The sequence below is a fragment of the Prionailurus viverrinus genome, chromosome B4 (assembly GCF_022837055.1).
Source record: "Prionailurus viverrinus isolate Anna chromosome B4, UM_Priviv_1.0, whole genome shotgun sequence".
Taxonomy (NCBI): domain Eukaryota; kingdom Metazoa; phylum Chordata; class Mammalia; order Carnivora; family Felidae; genus Prionailurus; species Prionailurus viverrinus.
The window spans coordinates 41,744,804-41,763,812 of NC_062567.1; the positions used below are offsets into that span (position 1 = coordinate 41,744,804).

The window sequence follows — 19,009 nt, forward strand, 5'->3', positions numbered from 1 at the left end:
TCAGTAAATCCTTCAATGTCTGTAATAATGCTGCTCATTCATGCTTCAAATTGGTCATTTAGGCCTATTCTTGATCGGTCCAGCTGGAGGTTTATCACTGGATCTTGTCGGCCTTTTCAAAACTCATGGTTATATTTGTTTTATTATTTCTTTTATCTCCAACATCACTGATTTCTGCTCTTCATTTTGTGATCTCCACCTTTATTTGATTTGGGTTTTATTTCGTTTCCTTATTCGACTTTCTCAAGGCAGAAGTTGTGATTCTTGATTGGAAAAGCTGCTTCCAATGTAAGCATTTCCCTGTGAACACTGATCGATCTGCCTCCACATATTTTGATTGCTTGGTGATTTGCTTTCATCCAGTTCAAACTATGCATATTTATCCTTTAAAACAAACAAGGGCAAAAACGTTTTTTAAATTTTCTTCATGACTTTCTCTGAGGCGAGGAAGAGTTTAGTCCAACGGAGTAAACAAACGAGTTTCAAACAGAGCTTGACCTTGCCACCTCACGTTTAAACTTCTCGCCTCCACAACAATGAAAAACTGAATGTATGTTGTTCAAAGACACCCAGGTTGTGGTAGTTGTCATGGCAACCCAAGGGATCACTACAACACCCTGTAACCAGCACCCAGATTATTACACTCCATATTATCAGCACCTGAGATGCACCTTGGACATGGTTTCTTTCCAAGCATAACGTTGCACCATGTTAAAGATTAGTCATTTACCATTACCATTCGTTTTAGGAATAAATCCATATGGCAGGAAATTTTGTCCTCATTTCTAATAGCATAGGTTAGACTTACCTGGTGTAGAACCTTATAAATAACTGGAATGTTAAAGGAGGAGCGATTTTGTGTCTGGGTTTTATTTTGCTCAAACTTAAGTTTGTGATATTAATCCACAAAGACACGGACAGACACTTTAAATGAAAAGAAATACCATAAACACATGCTCAGAGAAACAAATAACAGGACATCGTAAATTGAAGTGAATCAAATAAACATTTGTTTTAATTGGTGAAGATTTTATTGGCATTTCAAACAGACTGATAACACGTTGCAGTGGTAACCAAGGGAGGAAGCAGGAATTCTTGAATGCTGCTGACTGCAGATAGAGATGTAGAGCATCTATTGTAAATTCAACATCTATGCAAATTTCATGTGAACACATTTTGACACAGAAATGACACTGCTAGACATTTACCCTATATATACGCTCTATGGCAAGTAATACAGTACTAAGTGCTTTCAGTCACACAATTCTAAAATCCTGGAAAAAACCGAAACATCCATTGGAAATAAAACATTTATCAGTGTGACATTTGCAGAAATTTAAACAAAGTAATGCAGCTACCTATGTACTGATATGGAACACACGCGTGGTACATTTTCAACAGAAACATAAGGGATCGTTACTGTCGTTTGTGGCACATAACATTTTGTTTAGCAGACGGCCTGTCTATACTTGTATTTTACTAGATTACCTCTGGAATACTATATAAACCAGTTACATGTGTGCCTCTGAGGTGGCAACTAGGTGAATAGAGTACAAGATGGGTTGAGAGGATGTGTTCATCGTTTAGGACCTCTTATACTGTGAACATTGCAAATGTATTCACTACCTATTTAAATCAAGATCTTTTAGTTATATTTTAAATGTAAAGTCTTACACTCAAACTTTTTTCACATTCTCTGATGGAATGGTTCTTGAAATTTCAAAAAAAAAAATAAGCTTCATTTCTGGATAGTTGATTTTACTATTTCTAAAACTTACTCTTTTATCCATGCTGAGGGATGTGTGAAAGATCATAATCCTTCATACGCCATGCGTAGTTGACTAATTTGAGTGAATACCCTGTGTTTTTCCTTACAGCTGTTAAAGAATGAAAATAGTGAATATTTGATCACAGCGCTTCTTTAATAATCAGGGCCAGAGAACTCCTTTTCACAAATGTAACGGAAGAGTTTACTACAGTCAGCAGTATAAATTGTTGATGGTCTCATGTGTCCACATTTCACATGAGAAAAACTCTGTCGGAAACTCCTGCACCAGAAAATAAATTCATTTTAGAAAGACATTTCTCAGGCAAAATTTATCACAAATCGAAAACATATGTGCAGTTATTTCAATGGCCTTACAAATGTTGAGGGTCATATAGCGTTAAGATTAGGAAGCGTAATTGTATCTACACCTAATGAAATGTTGCCAATGGACCATTGGAACTAGTGAAGAATTACAAAGGGTAGTGGAGACTGCAAGGTAGAGGGAGTTATACATATACACTTGAAATATGCTCCTAAGACTCCTGACACGTCTGGGAAGTGATCAAATAAAGAATGTGTATGAAGTGATACAATGCAATTACATATAAACATATTTCCAAGCGCCTATAATTCAGACTGATGTGCCCAGAGCAAGCAATTCCACTGCTAGCCTCACTTTGAGCAAAAAAGGTGCTGATTTGCATTTAAAATAGAGTGCACTTTTTCTCCACTGAGCCTAATGTCTTCCACACCAAACGAAGCATTAGACTTCAGTGAAATTGGGCAATGAGAATGAGGTACCTCGATTTTAAATGTGAAGGCTGGGCTACACTGTCCAGAAAAAAAATGTTTCTTACTTTTAATTTTCACCCAAATCTTCAGGAATCTGATGGGAAGTAACCATTTCAAGAAATAAAATGGAGGTGTCCCCAACTTTTTACATTCAGCTGTTGTTTGAGTAGAACTTTTTGTAGGGGTTCCATTGCCCTCGCTGCCCCTTCATGTTTTTCCTTCTGTCTCTTGAAGCACTTCTCTCGGTGATGTTTTCTGGTTATCCTCTTGTCCCCTTATCTTAACATGACCTTAAACATGAGGGTGTCCGAGGGCTCAGCCCTTAGATTCCCGAGAATCAACCCAGCCTCGCACTTGTCACACAGTCTATTCACTGCTGCACACAACATTTGTATCCCAGGCACAAACCTCTCACCTGATCGGCATGATCATCTATCACAAGGCCCATGCGACACCCCCGTACATACCTAAATGGTTAACAGTTTTACTACCATTGTATCTAAACCTGAATTCCAAATATGCCCTATTACCGTTAATGGGAACGTCATTCTTACCACTTTTGGACAAAAACCTTGACACCAGCCCTCATTTGTCCGTCTTACACATATCTTTGGAACAAGTATAGAATCTGGCCACAAGGCCATCTCAGCTCTACAGACTGTCCAGAGTGCATCTCCAACGCAGGAGCCAACTTTTGTCCCTCCTCTGCTTAAAACCATCTAATAGCTTCTCATGACCCTCAGAAACCAATCCAAGGTCTTACATTTTTCTGATCCCCACATGCTCTCACCGTCATTCCCTCTCTGACCTACTTCTCTCCCACCTCGTTCCCCTTGCTCCAGCATCCCAGGCCCTCTTGCTATTTCCTCAGGAATGACACTCCTACCTCTGAGTCTTGACCACAGCTGTTGTTACTGCTGGGATGCATTTGTATCAGCTAACCCACATCCCTAGCTCATTCAAGATGCTGTGCGAACTTCATTTCTCAAGGAGTCTGTCCTGACCACTCCACTGAAAGCAGTGAAATCTCTCCCTCTTTCCTTCATACACAAAAGGCACTTTGCACTGAAGCAAAAAGGAAGAGATTTCACATCACTCCATAGCATATAGCACCCCCTAATGTGCCATGAAATTCACTTGGCACGTTGAGATTGTCGTCGCTCATCACCAAGAGCTCCATCAAGCCTGCATTGGAATGTAGTATCCACAACGGCAGAAGACTGTAGCGTGTTTCATTCACCACTGTAGCTTCAGTGGCTAGAAGGGTGCCTGGCACATTGTGGGCCATCAATAAACAGCCTGTTAAGTAGCCCATGTTTCCCATACTGTCCCCCACGTTAGCTAGATTTAGTTACAACGGATCACTTTTCTTCATTTTCTAAACTCATTTCGTAGACATCAACTGACAAACCTATGTGATTGATTATTGAAACATGGCTAGCAGAAATTCTTGTGGACATGTGTTAGACAATAACCTGTATGATATTAACCACATTAGAGCTGTAAGATTACTGAATGACTCCTTTGGAAAAAGCTCTTTGTTGTTGTTGTTCTCGAATGATACCAAGCAAACTGGACAAATTTCACATACAGAGGAGGCGGCCTTAGCCACTTTTCTCTCCTCATTATCTTTTTTCCATTTCCTGCAACCATATCTGTGGACATGCTTGTACCATAGGACATACAAGATACAAAAGCAAAATGCCATTTCACTGCGTTTGGAAGTACTTTCCATTAAAGAACATGGAATAAATCATGCTCTTTGGGTCTCGAGGTCTCAGATTTGCATTCAGTTGCCTATCTAAGAAATGAAATCAAATGGAACGAAAGATATTCCCTAAGTCCTCAAGGATCTGTTCCTCTTCTTCACCAATAATCTACCAATCCGTTACTGAGCAGGAAAGGAAGCAAGGCCATGAAATGAAAACTTACAGCTGCTGAGATACGGGTGAGCCATCCAGCCATTTCCAGTGATACCCGCTTTCTTGAACTCTACTTAATCCAATCCAATGATTGTATTTTATTTTTGATTGAATAAGGACCTGTGCCAAAATTGGAATTATTAGTATTATTCATAGCGTCAGTGAAAACATCTTACCCACAGAGGACTCATAAATAAAACACTGAGCACTTTTATCTTCAAACACCTTTTATGATAAATGGAACAGGCAGGCTCATTTCTCCATGGGGTAGAGAAGACACAGGAATGGAAATGCTTCAGTGAAGGACTCACTCAAGTCTTTGTGACTGGATCCAAGATATCAGCAAAGGGGCAGGATGGACTTAGAAAAAAACAAATCTCTGTATATGATAAAGTAGATAGATAAATGTGATTGCACTAAATCAGGAACCTCTCCTCTTCATAAGACGCCTTACAGCATGTGAAAAGACAAGCCTCAAGTCTGGAGATATATGCAATAATTTACAGAACAAATACGTATTTCTAGAAATAAACAAGGAAAAAAAATATCCAATAAGAAAAAAAATGGACAACAAATGAGGACATATTTCAAATAAATGGGGAGTATAGCCAAGAAATAGAGAGAGAGATGCCAAGCTCACTAGAGATCAGGAAAATTCAAATCAAAGCCACCAGGATATATTTTACTAGTATTGAATTGGCAGAAATTAAAAATAACAGCACCAACTTTGTGGGATGGTAGATATCAAATCCATCTTTCAAAATGTTGCTAAAATCATATTGAAATGTAATTTTAAATTATCACATGAAAATGGACCTTTAGGAACCCTGTCCCCAATGATTTCACTCCTACAATGATTTGTGGTCAAGAGAAGTGAGGACACACAAGAGAGTTTTGCACTGAGACATGTCTAAGAATGATTCATGAAGGACTGTTCCTAACCACAAAAGGTGGAAACAACCCAAACTTCCATCTTGTAGAGATTCTTACCCACACTGGGAAATATTATACAGCAGTGAAAATGAAGAGACTATAGCTACAAGCGGTAAAACTCTGTATCCCATTAATTTGCTCTACACACCTCAGGAAATAAAACTTCCTTGAGAATTTTCCTTCTGTATGCAGTGGATATCATACAGTCTGTGTTAACAGCGTGGGCACTGAATAATGCATGCAGTGTCTACAATATCTCTACCATAAAAATTCTGTAAGTTCGTTGTAATCATTATTCCAATTGGCATATTGAATGGAAAGTAACAAATTAATGTCCTTGGCTAGAAGCAATATAATTGAATCTCTCTCAGTCTCTCTCTCTCTCTCAAACACAAATGTACCCAAAAATACACACATGCATCAATATTTCTTCACAGTAATTACATTGTATCAGACAAATTTGAAGAGTGTATATTGAATGCCTAAGGAAAACGGATGGGAATTATAGAAGTGTGGCAAAAATAGATGTTATCATTTCTAAGTCTCCGAATAAACAGAAATGTTAAATGACCCTTGATTCTTTCACTCACATCATTTTGCTAGATGCTAGGGGTATGCATAGGTATCAAACCCAGTTTCAGTTTGCAGTATCAATGGACTTAAGCCCCACTGTCATTACACTCCTGGGCTTGGTAAAGCAGCAAAACATGGCAAATCCTAAACCACCAGTGTCAGAGTAATGCTGTTCTGTAGCAAAGTCGATCTCTGGTTCAGAGAGTGTACCAGCAGCCCAGTTCAGATACTGAGAGCCCAAGCCCTCATCAAATGAGGTGCTAGACTATGAAACTCAGATTTTGCTCTAAACAATGGCAAAAGTCTCAGGAAATTTCAAAGGCTCTAGATAGTTCCTGGAGAAACAGCGATAACAAGTATAAGAAGTTTCATTGAAACTCTGAAGTCCAGAAACTTCAATGGCAGGACTGAAACTGAAGAAAACTGAATTGGAAATGACAGGGGAAATACGGATTAAAAATAAACTTAATTTGTGAAAGAAGAAAACTCCAGCCATTTGAGTTGATTCATAACAGCTGAGGTTGAAATTAATCAAGGTACTTATTAGGTCCTGGATTATTAGGCCCTGGATTATTAGGTCATGGATTATTAGGTCCTGGATTTTAAAAATTTGTTTGACCAATGTGGTAATGTGTACTTCATTTGTTTCTCATACTTATGAGTGAATCATTCATATTCAATACATTATTTTAATAAGAATTTTATAAACAAGAAACACAGGACTTTGTTTGTTTGTTTGTTTGTTTTAGGTAAGCTTTACATGCAACATGGGATTGAACTCACAGATCAAGAGGCACATGGCCCACCAACTGGGCCAACCACATGCCCCTGAGTATTGGCCTGGTTTGGGTTTTATTTCGTCTTCTTTTTTGAAAACATAGGGCTTTTAATTCATCCTTCACAAGACACTAATAGAAATATCACTGGTAGAACTAGATCACTGGTAGAACTGGTAGTAACTAGAACTCAGTGCCTACATGGAATATTTATGGAATCATTAGAAGGAACCCCACAGAATCCATTCTACTGACTTTATATTGCCAAACATTAAAAGTAATGGCAAATGTGATCTACATTTTCTCTTCTAGAAAAGAGATGCTTTCTCTGTCTTTCTGGATTATAAGCAAAAGAAAAAAATCATTTCCAAAGAATCATTCCAGGGTCCCTGGGTGACTACTTCGGTTGAGTGTCTGACTTTGGCTCAGGTCATGATCACACGGTATGTGAGTTAGAACCCTGCGTCAGGCTCTGTGCTGACAGGTAAAAGCCTGGAGCCTGCTTCAGATTCTGTCTTCCTCTCTACCCATATCCCACTTGCACTCTGTCTCTCTCTGTCTCTTACAAAGTGAATAAGTGTTAAAAAAAAAATAATTAAAAAGAAAAGAATCATTCTAGCTACATTCAACCTCTTCATTTTTCAACCTCTTTTCCCATGGCCATGAAGGGAGAGATTCATCTTTCCTTTGAAGTTGAATCCCTCCAATATACTGATGAAGGAACAAAAGAACTCAGTACAATGAGAAAGTATCTCTTTAGAAGGCTCATACCCTTGAAGCAATTGTTTTTTGCCCTGTATTAGCCCTGAGAAGATAATGCTGAGCCGTCTGAAGCATACAAAGTGTTAAGATGCAATATATACAGTACTAAAGACTGAAAATCATTCCATGGCATGCCCAGAATGGCTGTTTTTCTTGATTTAAATCAATGGTTCTTCTTGGTCATTGTTACACCTATGTCTCTTCCACAGACAAATCTGCACCAGTTAACAAAGTGCTTCAAAACAACATGCCAAATAATATTGGAGGAAAGTCGAAACAATTATCTGAACTCCACATATGCATCGCATACTCAAAGCATTTACTCAGGTTTAGGAAAGTAGACATACTTGCTCCTCTTTAGTATCAATCTTCAGGAGACTAGACTGCAGATCTTGGCATGACACCATGCTCCTCTCCCAAGTTTTCTCCTCTTTTGAAAAGTGGTAACAGCTTTTTCCATGGCAGTACCATTTTCCTTGAAATGTGTCATTGTCTTCATTCCATGCTCATGGATTGGAAAACAAACATTGTTAAAATGCTGACACTACCCAAAGCAATCTACACATTCGATGCAATTTCTATCAAAATAACACCAGCATTCTTCACAGAGCTAGAACAAACCCAAAATTTGTACGGAACCACAGAAGACACTGAATAGCCAAAGGAATGTTAAAAAAGTAAACCAAAGCTGGACACATCACAATCCTAAATCAAGCTGTTTTACAAAGCTGTTTTCATCAAAACAGTATGGTACTGGCACAAAAGTAGACACACAGATCAACGGAACAGAACGGAGAACCCAGAAATGGACCCACAAATATACAACCAGCTAATCTTTGACCAAGCAGGAAACAATATCCAATGGAAAGAAGACAGTCTCTTCAGCAAATGGTGTTGGGAAAACTGGACAGAAACATGTAGAATGAACCTGGACCACATTCTCACATCATACACAAAAACAACTCAAAATGGATGACAGACCTAAATGTCAAAACCATCAAAATCCTAGAGTAGAAAACAGGCAACAACCTCTTTGACCTCACCTGCAAGACCTTCTTACTCGACATGTCTTCGGGGGCAAGGGAAACAAAAGCAAAAAGGAACTATTGGGACCTCATCAAGATAAAAAGCTTCTGAAACACGAAGGAAACAATCAGCAAAACTAAAAGGCAATGGACGCAATGGAAGAAAATATTTGCAAGTGAAATATCAGACAAAGGATTAGTATCCAAAATCTATAAAGAACTTATGGAACTCAACACTCAAAAGGCAAATAATCCAGTGAAGAAATGGGCCAAAGACATGAACTTTTCCAAAGAAGACATCCAGATGGCCTACAGACACATGAAAAGATGCTCCACATCACTCATCATCAGGGAAATACAAATCAAAACCACAATGAGATCCTACCTCACACCTGCCAGAATGGCTAAAATGAACAATTTGGGCAAACACAGATGTTCGCAAGGATGTGGAAAAAGGGGAACATTTTTGCACTGCTGGTGGGGACGCAAGAGGGGCAGTCACTCTGGAAAACAGCATGGCTGTTTCTCGAAAAATGAAACATAGAGCTACCCTATAATTAGAAACAATAATGGCACTACTAGGCATTTGGCCAAAGGACACACAAATGCTAATTTGAAGTGTCACCTGCACCCCAATGTTTATTGCACCAGTATCAGTAATACCTAAATCATGGAAAAAGCCCAATGGCCATCACCAATGAATGGGTAATCACGGTATATTCTACAATGGAATATCACTCAGCCATCAAAAGAAATGAAGTCTTGCATTTGCAACAATGTGGGTGCAAGTAGAGTGTATCGTGCTAAGCAAAATCAGTCAGTCAGAGAAAGAGAAATATAAGATTTCACTCATATGTGGGATTTAAGAAACACAATAGATAAACATAGGGGAAGATAAGGAAAAATAAGCTAAAAACATAAAGGGAGGCAAACCATAAGAGGCAAACCAGAAGAGACTCTTCAATACAGAGAACAAACTGAGGGTTGCTGGAGGGCTGTTGGGTGAGGGGAGGGCCAAATGGGTGATGAGCATTAAGGAAGGCATTGTTGGGATGAGCACTAGGTGTTGTATATAAGTGACAATTTCCTAAATTCTACTCCTGAATGAATGACCAGACTATATGTTAACCACCTGGGATTTAATAATATTTTTTTGAAAAAGTAATGCGTCATGGTCTTTATCTTGAAACCAAAGCCACATGATCCTCAACCACAAGACCACTTAGATACCTATGCTTTCCTTATGTGTGTATCTATATCTATATCTATATCTATATCTATATCTATATCTATATCTATATCTATACTTATACTGTATATATACATATATATATACTTATACATACATGTATGCATACATCTCTCTTACATCAGACTGAAAGACTAAAAAATAGGTGCTTTTCCTGTATCCCAAAAGCCTCATGTTGAGAATAGCTTTGGGGTCAAATTGTGTTGCCAGAGACTGACAGACGTCAGACCATTGTTAAGATGACACTGAGAAATCTTGACTTCCCAAGTACAGATACACTGCTCCAATAGGAAGCAGTTCTCCCTTCGGGAGAAATCCACCTCAGTGAATATAAGAGGATGGTATTAATTCCAAGAGATCTAGACTGGAGAAAATTCATCCACAAGCAGAAATTACTCAATCAAATCAACATGACTTTGTGAAAGTCAAGAATTCAATTAGCTAGAAGAAAGAAAATGGATTTAATTTTAAAAAGTGAGCAAAATTAAAGGAGATGACAAATTACAATGTAAAGTTTTAAAATGATACATTAAATGGAACAGAATGAGATAATTCCATGGAGGAAAAAAACTGTGAACCATCAGTATAATCATTCAGTACATACCTGTAGTGGTTAGTAAAATTAAGTGATCTTCAACTTCTGCTAAGGAAGCATTCTTGTCTTCTGGTGCTTTCATATCTTGCCCAATTTCTCCAGAACACCTTTGCAAAACTTCAATTCATTTTTATAAAATTAAGGTCTTGAATGCTTGCAATAGATCATTTTATTATAATCACTTACTCTAATTCTAAATGGCACAGTAGTGGCGCTGACTAAACGAAAGTACGATCAGAGAAAATGCCAGGTTACAATATGTCGAAGTGTCAGAACATAAAACCGATTTTTAAATAAAATGATAACTTGCTATACATTATTTTGGAAGTACGTGAGAGAGGAATCAATTTTTATAAAACAGAAATGTAAACAGGAAATGAAATATACTTTTAGTTTCTATGCCACCTACTCTTCATATAATGATTACAAAGTTGGTGAAATGAAGTAGCCAGTATTTTATGTAGCATGTAGTATTTGCACAGGAAGCTAAACACCAGGGATTTGACTCTCCTCTAGTACAAGCTTATAATTAATTCACTGAATATACATAGAGGAAGAGTACACTAGGCGACTTCTAATATGCAAAAAGTAAGTGAAAAATCTCTGAGCAAATTGGCAGTATCTTCTCCAAACTCACAAATAAAAAAGTGTAAAATCACGCAGTATATGGCTCTTTAAGTGTACAAACACGAAATGAAAGGTCCCTTAAGGATTTTAGGCAGCTAGGAATCGTCATTTCCAGCTCTCTACCACCCATCACTGAACCAAATGCAACGTCCACTTGCAAAACTCCAACATCAATTGCACAGTCTCCTGATGTACTCCATTGCAATAAATATAACTACTGCTTCAACTCAGTCATCCATTCCAGTGTTCCTATACTGGATCTGAATTGAAAAGACACCTTAAGGGGCTCCGGGATGGCTCATGTGGTTAAAGGTCTGACCTGGGCTCAAGTCATGATCTCACAGTTCATGGTTGGGCCCCGCGTCTGGCTCACTGTTATCGGCACAGAGGCCACTTCGGATCCTCTGTCCCCCTCTCCCTGGGTCCACCCCCCACCCCTCCTGCGCTCTCTCTCTCTTTCTCTCAACCAGAAATAAAAAACATTTAAAAAACCACCCACATTGAGACCTCCTATACCTAAATACTACCATTTCTTGGGACCAAATTCCCTTGTCCTTTCCTTTTTGTCCATCCAAGGACACGTAGGACAGAACCAATTTTGGCAGGACCTCCAAGAAGCTTGCAGCATAGTCTTTATGCACATCTAAAAATAGCCAGCTTCACTGGGGCTCCTGGCTAACACTGCATTGAGCAAGCCACTCTTGATCTCAGGGTCGTGAGGTCAGGCCCAAGTTGGGCGGGGAGCCTCCTTGAAAATTAAAAAAAAAATTTTTTTTAATGTATAAAAGAGCCAATTTTGGAGCACACTTGTCATTCACCATCTCATCTCCCCTCAAGGTTCTGAAACTCAAGTGACAAAAAAAGATCACAAAATTGTACACATACAAACTAATGCTGACCAACGCTTAGATTTCCTTCACCATTTCACCTCTCATTATAACACAGTATAGGGCTTGAATCACACTCTTTTCTCAATTAAACAGCTATTCCAAGTATTTATACTTTGCCCAAATTATCTGGAGCACCTCCTTGACTCTCCCTCTCAGAACATGGCCTCATCTCCTATTCGCATGGAAACCGTCACCAGCATGGATACCTTCTCCTCACCTTTCTGCACCTCCTCCTGTAGATACACAGGTATCTCTGACTCTACCCCAGAAAAAAATGTGCTTTGCATTGAACAAGTGTGAAACTCTCACCCCTGGTCTGGATTTTATCCCGTATCGAATTTTTGGTGACCTTGATCTCCTACTGTCAATTTCTCTCTTGAGCCCTCCACAGTTTCCTTCTCATGGTTCCCTTCTCTTGCATAGGATCACCTCAAGTCAGCTTTCCTACAAAGTTCCTGTCCTCCTTTTTCATATTTTTTTGTAACAGAGTTCTTTTCTTTGCTCTCAGATTGGGTGCTAACATAAGATTGTTCACATTCCTTCATTCATGAGACACTTACCACGTTGCTCTCAGAACTGGTTTTTCTTCCTTAGTTAGCAAGTTGTTAGCTACCCCACATTGTAGCCAGGACCTTAAGCATTACATTTATTTACTTTGATAGCCATTTCATCTCATCTCCCTACTTCTCTCACACGCTGTAACTAATGCACATTTCAATTACTCCCTCCGTACATTTTATATATAGTGTTATTGCCTCTGTGTATTTCCTGAAATATTACTATTTATTGTATTTGTTTTTCACTACTTCATCTTATAAAAGTGTTCGTGACTTTTGTGCTCTTGCTTTGTTTTTCCATTTCATATGCTCTTGCTAAAATTCATGCATATTGCTGGATACCATTGTGGTTGTCTTGACTATCACATAAATTCCATTGGTAAATCAATTGCAGAGATCTCATTTACTCTCCCATTAATGATCATTTGAGTAGTTGTGAGATGTTCAACGTTGTGAATGGCACTGCTACAAACTGTCCTGTAGAAGTTCATTTCTGTGTATGTGCAAGTACGTCTGTTGGATATACACTTCGGGTGAGAATTACTGAATCATGTTGAGCTGTAGAAGACAGTACCAAACTCACTAAGTGTTTGTATCTGGTTATACTGCCTTTAACAACCTTGGAGATCATATAGATCCACATACTTTCAAGGCTTGGTAAATGTTTCGCTTAGCCACAATTAAAATAAATACTTTTCTGTATTCACTGATCTCTGAATTGACTGATCTGTATTCACTGTATTCACCCTCTCTGCTTCCTAATGTTTGAGTGAGTTTTAGCCATTACAGTCAGGCTTTGACCATACCACTATCCCACTGGAGCTACTCTAGAAAATATCCTTTCGGCCTCTCTCTTGCCAAATTTAACAAGCATATCTCTAGCCATTATAATACCTGATCCTCCTGTACTATTTGGAACCCTTGACTACCTTTGCCTTCTCTCCATGATACCATAATGTTTTGGACTCCCACCTACTTGTTTAACCAAGCATCATGGCTTTTCACTGTTTTTACTCCTCTTTGACCTCCATCCAAATGTTGATTTACCCTAAGAATCCTCCACCTCATCCTTGTTCTTCTAGCCTAATCTACTCTCCCTGGTTTCACAAGGTAGAGCATGGTCCAGCCTCTGCTTTCCTCTATGATATCTTCCAGTATCTTTCATCCAGGCATCTTCCTTGATCTCCAGACTTTTAATACCACCGTGTACGTGCTGATGGTCTGTGTCTGTTGTTAAAACCCACTCTAACAGACAAGACCAATCTCATTCTTTCTGGTCATCTCCACTGATATATCCAAGCACCTCACTCCTTACCGTTATTAGCACACCTACGCAAACACCAAACCATACTTAGTGTTCTTCTTGTGTTCTCTGTAATATTTAGTGGAATACATTCACCAAGGTGTGTAAGCCTCATGTCAAATGGTATCACTGATTCAAATGTCTCCCTCACGCACTCATATTCTAGCAATTCTTCTTATTGAAGATTTCTCATATATGGTGCCTACCCTTCATTACTTCTACTAATTCAGTCATTCTAACTAACACTGATTCCTGAAACATCCTGTCATCTTCTCCGTCCACCCACTTGCCGGATGTTGAGATTGACCTTTCCCAAATCCCTATCGCCTCATGGGACAGGAGTCATGTTTTTCCCTCACATGACACCTTTCAGTGGTTTCTTTTGTTTTTAGAACAAATCTAAAATTTCTTAAGATATTAAAATTATCAAAACGTGCATACCTAGGCAAACCTATTTATAGCTACTTCTTAATTCTCCTAAAGCATCCAGTTCTTTGGTTCTTGTTTTCTATGCCTGGATAAGTAGTCTCTCTACCCCACGCTTCCTGGTTAAGTCCTCCCTATCCTTTACATCATATCAATTATTATCTCCTGGAGGAAAGTTTTCTGGCCCTCAGCATGAAATATTCTATTCAGCTGATATCTTGAAGCCATTACCCCAGCACTAATAATATTTTATTTTAAAACCTGCTTTGTTTACGGGGCACCTGGGAGGCTGTCAGCCGAGTGTCTGACTTCGGCTCAGGTCTTGATCTTAGGGTTCATGATTTCCAGCTGCTCATCAGGCTCCCTGCTGTCAGCACAGAGCCCACTTAGGATCTTCCGCCTTCCTCTCTTTCTGCCCCAACCCCAGCTCATGCTCTCTCTCTCTGTCTCTCTGTCTCTCTCTCTCTCTCTCTCTCAAAAATAACTAAGACATTAAAAATAAATAGGAGTGCCTGGGTGGCTCAATCAGTTAAGCATCTGACTTCTGCTCAGGTCATGATCTCACGGTTGATGAGTTTGAGCTCAGCACCCGGCTCTGCATCTGTGGTGAGGAGACTCCTTGGAATTCTCTCTCTCTCCCTCTCTCTCTGCCCCTTCCATTTGCATACCCTCTCTCTCTCTCTCAAAAGTAAACAAACAAACAAACCTCATCTTGAAAAAAGAATAACTTTGATTTTGAAAAAAATCCCCTTTATACTGAGCTCATTAAGTGCTGACTGTTTACAATTCCTGTATCTTTTGTATCTATTATACATAATCCCTGACCCAGAGAAGATACTCAACATTGTTGTGGAATTAATGAACCAAAGGATTAAAAATTCACGAAGAAGATATTAAAATCAAGTGTTTTCTATACATTTTTAACAATCGATGTGAAAAATATAAAAAGTGATAGAAAAATAGATCAACCTTATATTCCTCTGTGATTTAAGCAGTGTTGCAGTATGATAAGGAGGATAATACTCAAAGTAAGATTTTTCCAATTCTCTGGTCATATGGAAAACTTCCTCCTTCACAAAATATAAAGATGAATATATATGTAAACCTCACTGTACATTTCAGCAAAATTTTGTGCCATTACAGCCATGACATACACTATTTCGTGTGGTATAAAAGCTAAGTGATGGCAAAATAGCAAAATCATCGTCATCGATATTATAAACACCATCATGATTACTAACATTTCTATAGGACTCTATAGTTTACAAAGGCTCAGCAGAAGTTCAGTTATGGTATCTCATTTTTCACGCTGCTCCTTGTTCTCATAAAAAAAAAATGTGTATGCCCGATACTCACGCAGATATCTTAAGCCTGTGCTTGCCAGCAGGAGGAAAATACATGTAACTCCCAGGGTTAATGCAACCTTACGCCGTGGCAATTCTGTACAGATTCAGAAAGCAAAATATATAGTAAGCATTGAGCTTAGGAAAGCCCTCAGAGTTGGAACAAAACGGAATTCATTCTGGAATTGGAAATGAATATCCCTTTTTACTGTGATTACAAATATCCTTAAATTTTACATTTATATATACCCCCTGATCTATGAAGAACCGGACAAATAACGTCAAATATACAGAAACCCAATTATCATGATTTCACTTCTTCTTACTTGAAATCATATTTTCACAAAATAAGAAAGCAAACAAAAAACTTTACCTCTCCTTTCATGCTTTGAACATCTTTTGTCCATCTGTCTCCTTGAAAGGGGTGATATCAGATTCGTACACGTCGCTCTCTACTCGCTCATTTTTGAGGACTGTAGGCAAAGAACACAGTTCGAATCCTGTGCAATGTGGCCTGAGGCATTAAAATGGCAAAATTTATCATTACGTAACAGAAACAGCTAAATGAATGACAAGCATGATCATCTGAAATAAACAGGTTAAAGCAAGTATCTGGGAATATTAGGGAAAATTTTTTTTCATCTTTATAATGCCTTACGACAGAGATTCTACACAATTAAATAATGGTCCATGACCATTTATGGGCTTGTTATGTTAAACATTCAGTTCTTTCAAAATCATTGAATTCATGGCCAAAATTTAATACTTGATATATTCCATACTCACCTAAACCTCTAGGCTTATATCACCTTTTGAAAATTATGTTTGATCACTTAGTGCCTGTGTTATGCCCAAATGGCAATTATATTGACACCAAATAGAGTAAGCCCTTCTTACTAAGGACACACACACACCAATTTGACCAACACTGCGCCTGCTACATTGCTTATGTCAGACCCCGCTCATTCATTCATATTATCCCTTGAACTTTAGAGTCAGTGGATCATGACTCCTTTTGCAAGTATGAGGAAAATATGAAAATCATGAGATTCAAGGAAAGGGAGTTTAGGAAGTAACATTAAATGAGGGTGGTGATTGGTTTCTTTTCTGTTTGTGGATGAGGAAAACTGAACCTCAAGGAATATATATAGTATTCCCAATGTCACACTGTAAATGATACTCTTTAGTTAAAATAAACTTATATTATAAATGTATATAAATAAACATGCATAAAATAGGTTAAATGATAGTCTAGTTCAAGTAAATATATGTCAAATATTAAGTTATATTTAAATGGGAAATATAAATATATACTTAGTTCAAGTATAGATGTCATAAAAATAGCTTATTTATATCTATCCAAAAATATGATCCTTCCCCTACACGTGGTTTATAGAAATAATATTTTCACAAAAAATACATAATAATCTCTCTCCCCTAGAAATAAAATACACAGTGATTAAAGAGGAGAAGACATTTTCCCCAAAAGAATAGTTTTGGTAAGTGTAGAAAGAATCAGATAACTGGTTTTCCTCAACAGATATGGATTTTGGATTTTTAAAAGATCTTAATATTTCACCATTTAATGACATTATACTGTTGGGAAACTTGAACAATCATCACATAATGATAAAATGTATATACACGCTGTCATTTGTTTTTCAATAAATATTCTCTCTACAGAAGTGCCAAATTATAAATCTTGTCTTAAGGCCGTGTATTCCTAGCTAACCGGTTTTTGTGTAGTGGTATTTTAATTGAGTATCTGTATAACAAAATAATAAGAAACTAAACTTGGAAATATAAAGCCGGATTTCTTTTGCTAGAAAAATACTCCTATTGTCAAAGCTTCAAACTTTTGTATTACACTTAACTGAAAGAAGAGAGAATTTCACCTTTGGATAGTTCATTGCTAACCAGTTAGGTAGCACCCACAGAGAAAAGAGGGGAAAAAAATCACAGATTTATACTGTCTAAAAAAGAATCACATACTCCTTAAAACACCTCAGGATTAAAAAAAAATCATATTCTGCATCAGAAATATTCTGATCCACTCCTTTCCTCATTTGCAGAATAAAGGTAACGTTCGATATGGATTAACACGGATCCAGGAGTCAGTTCTGGGGGCAACAATGCAAAGCCCTCCCAACTTTGTCCACAGCTTTCCCATAGCAAATGCTACTTTATCCCTCCTCTGCTGGACAATGTGGCAGCACAGGCACGGGTCACCCAACCTCGCTGGCTGCAATACCTCATCCGTACCTGGGATTTCACAGCCGGAAAAGAGCTTGGTGAGGATCACAGCTACGACGATGTGCTGGCTCTGGGGCCTCTCGCCTCTGCTTTGACTCCACAAGGTACTCGTTGACGTGCTTGACTGACTCAGAGAGACCGTGTCAGGAAAAGATAGCCGATGGTCATGTGACATTAGATACTCCCCCGCAGGGTTTCCACTGACCTCAGGGTCTCCTTTACTCCTGCACTCTGTGTCAGACAGGAGTCCTAGAGACCTCAAATGCTGAAGTTTGCAGACATTCTGTGGATCGGTATAAACCTGAGCTTCAGCACTTACCTTGAAGCATAAAAAACAAAAAGGCATTCTCAAAATCTCATGAAGTTAGGAAATGCTTAACAATAAATGTAAGAATTTATAAAAATAAAAAGGGAAATATCCACATTCAACTTGACATGATTCTTACTTTTTTTTTTTATAGAATGAAGTTAAGTTACCAATAGCTTTATTTTTACTATTTATATGTATAAATATTATAAAATGTGGGCAAATTTTGGACTATTTTTAACAAACATCCTAAGGATAGCCATATTGCTTAAGATGTTACAGAAAATCTAAATACATAAAAATTGAGAAAAATGATTTGAATAATAGCACATTTCTACTTACTTCTTGTGTCCTCTTTAAACTGCCTGAAGAAACAGAGTCTTTACATAAGAAAAATTAGGACAGAAAGAAAGAGACATGTTTAAAACACTAAATAGGTTTGACTGTGCTCCTTTTAAAGCATTAAAGTCAAATTCATCTATTCAACCTCTTGTAGCAAAAACTATCAAAGCATTTTTAAGACTATATTATGTGTTTAATTCAATGAGCAGCTCTATGCCCTATTTAACCCTACAAGTAAATACTAGGAAGGAACAAAACCAGTTGTGTTTTTTTTTCATATCAACCACATTGATCTGTCCATCTGAAGGGCCCCAATGATGAGATGCTTCAAAACTCTTCTTAGAAATGTGCAGTAATAACAACAAATCCACCTCGATGCCAGCCACACCAGGGGAAGTCTTTTCAAAAGCACTTGCTCCTGGTTGGAGCTCCCTTTTCCATCACTCCCAAACCACAACTGTCTCATCCTCTTCTAAATACTGGTGGGAACACACGAGAAGGCTCTAGCTTTCTTTTTTCTGGTTTGCCTTTGGCTCACGCTGTTTCTTTTTAAGATCTAGCTCATT

The 19,009-nt window shown here is 38.1% G+C and overlaps 1 protein-coding gene across 2 annotated transcripts; it reads right to left on the reverse strand.

Annotated features, from left to right (window-relative positions):
- Positions 1-1,040: 1,040 nt before the first annotated feature.
- LOC125170441 (NKG2-D type II integral membrane protein-like) lies at positions 1,041-17,905 on the reverse strand. 2 transcript variants are annotated; one of them, XM_047867074.1, is made up of 7 exons: positions 17,804-17,905; positions 15,915-16,055; positions 15,555-15,638; positions 10,405-10,512; positions 7,874-8,031; positions 4,493-4,602; positions 1,041-2,048 (listed from the first exon to the last, which is right to left on the reverse strand). In XM_047867074.1, the coding sequence occupies exons 2-7, from the start codon at positions 15,946-15,948 to the stop codon at positions 1,922-1,924; spliced, it is 621 nt and encodes a 206-aa protein (XP_047723030.1). In that variant the 5' UTR covers positions 15,949-16,055; positions 17,804-17,905; the 3' UTR covers positions 1,041-1,921. The 2 variants fall into 2 exon arrangements, with proteins under 2 accessions (XP_047723030.1, XP_047723031.1); XM_047867075.1 differs by having other exon boundaries at positions 15,915-16,014; positions 17,804-17,871.
- Positions 17,906-19,009: the final 1,104 nt, after the last annotated feature.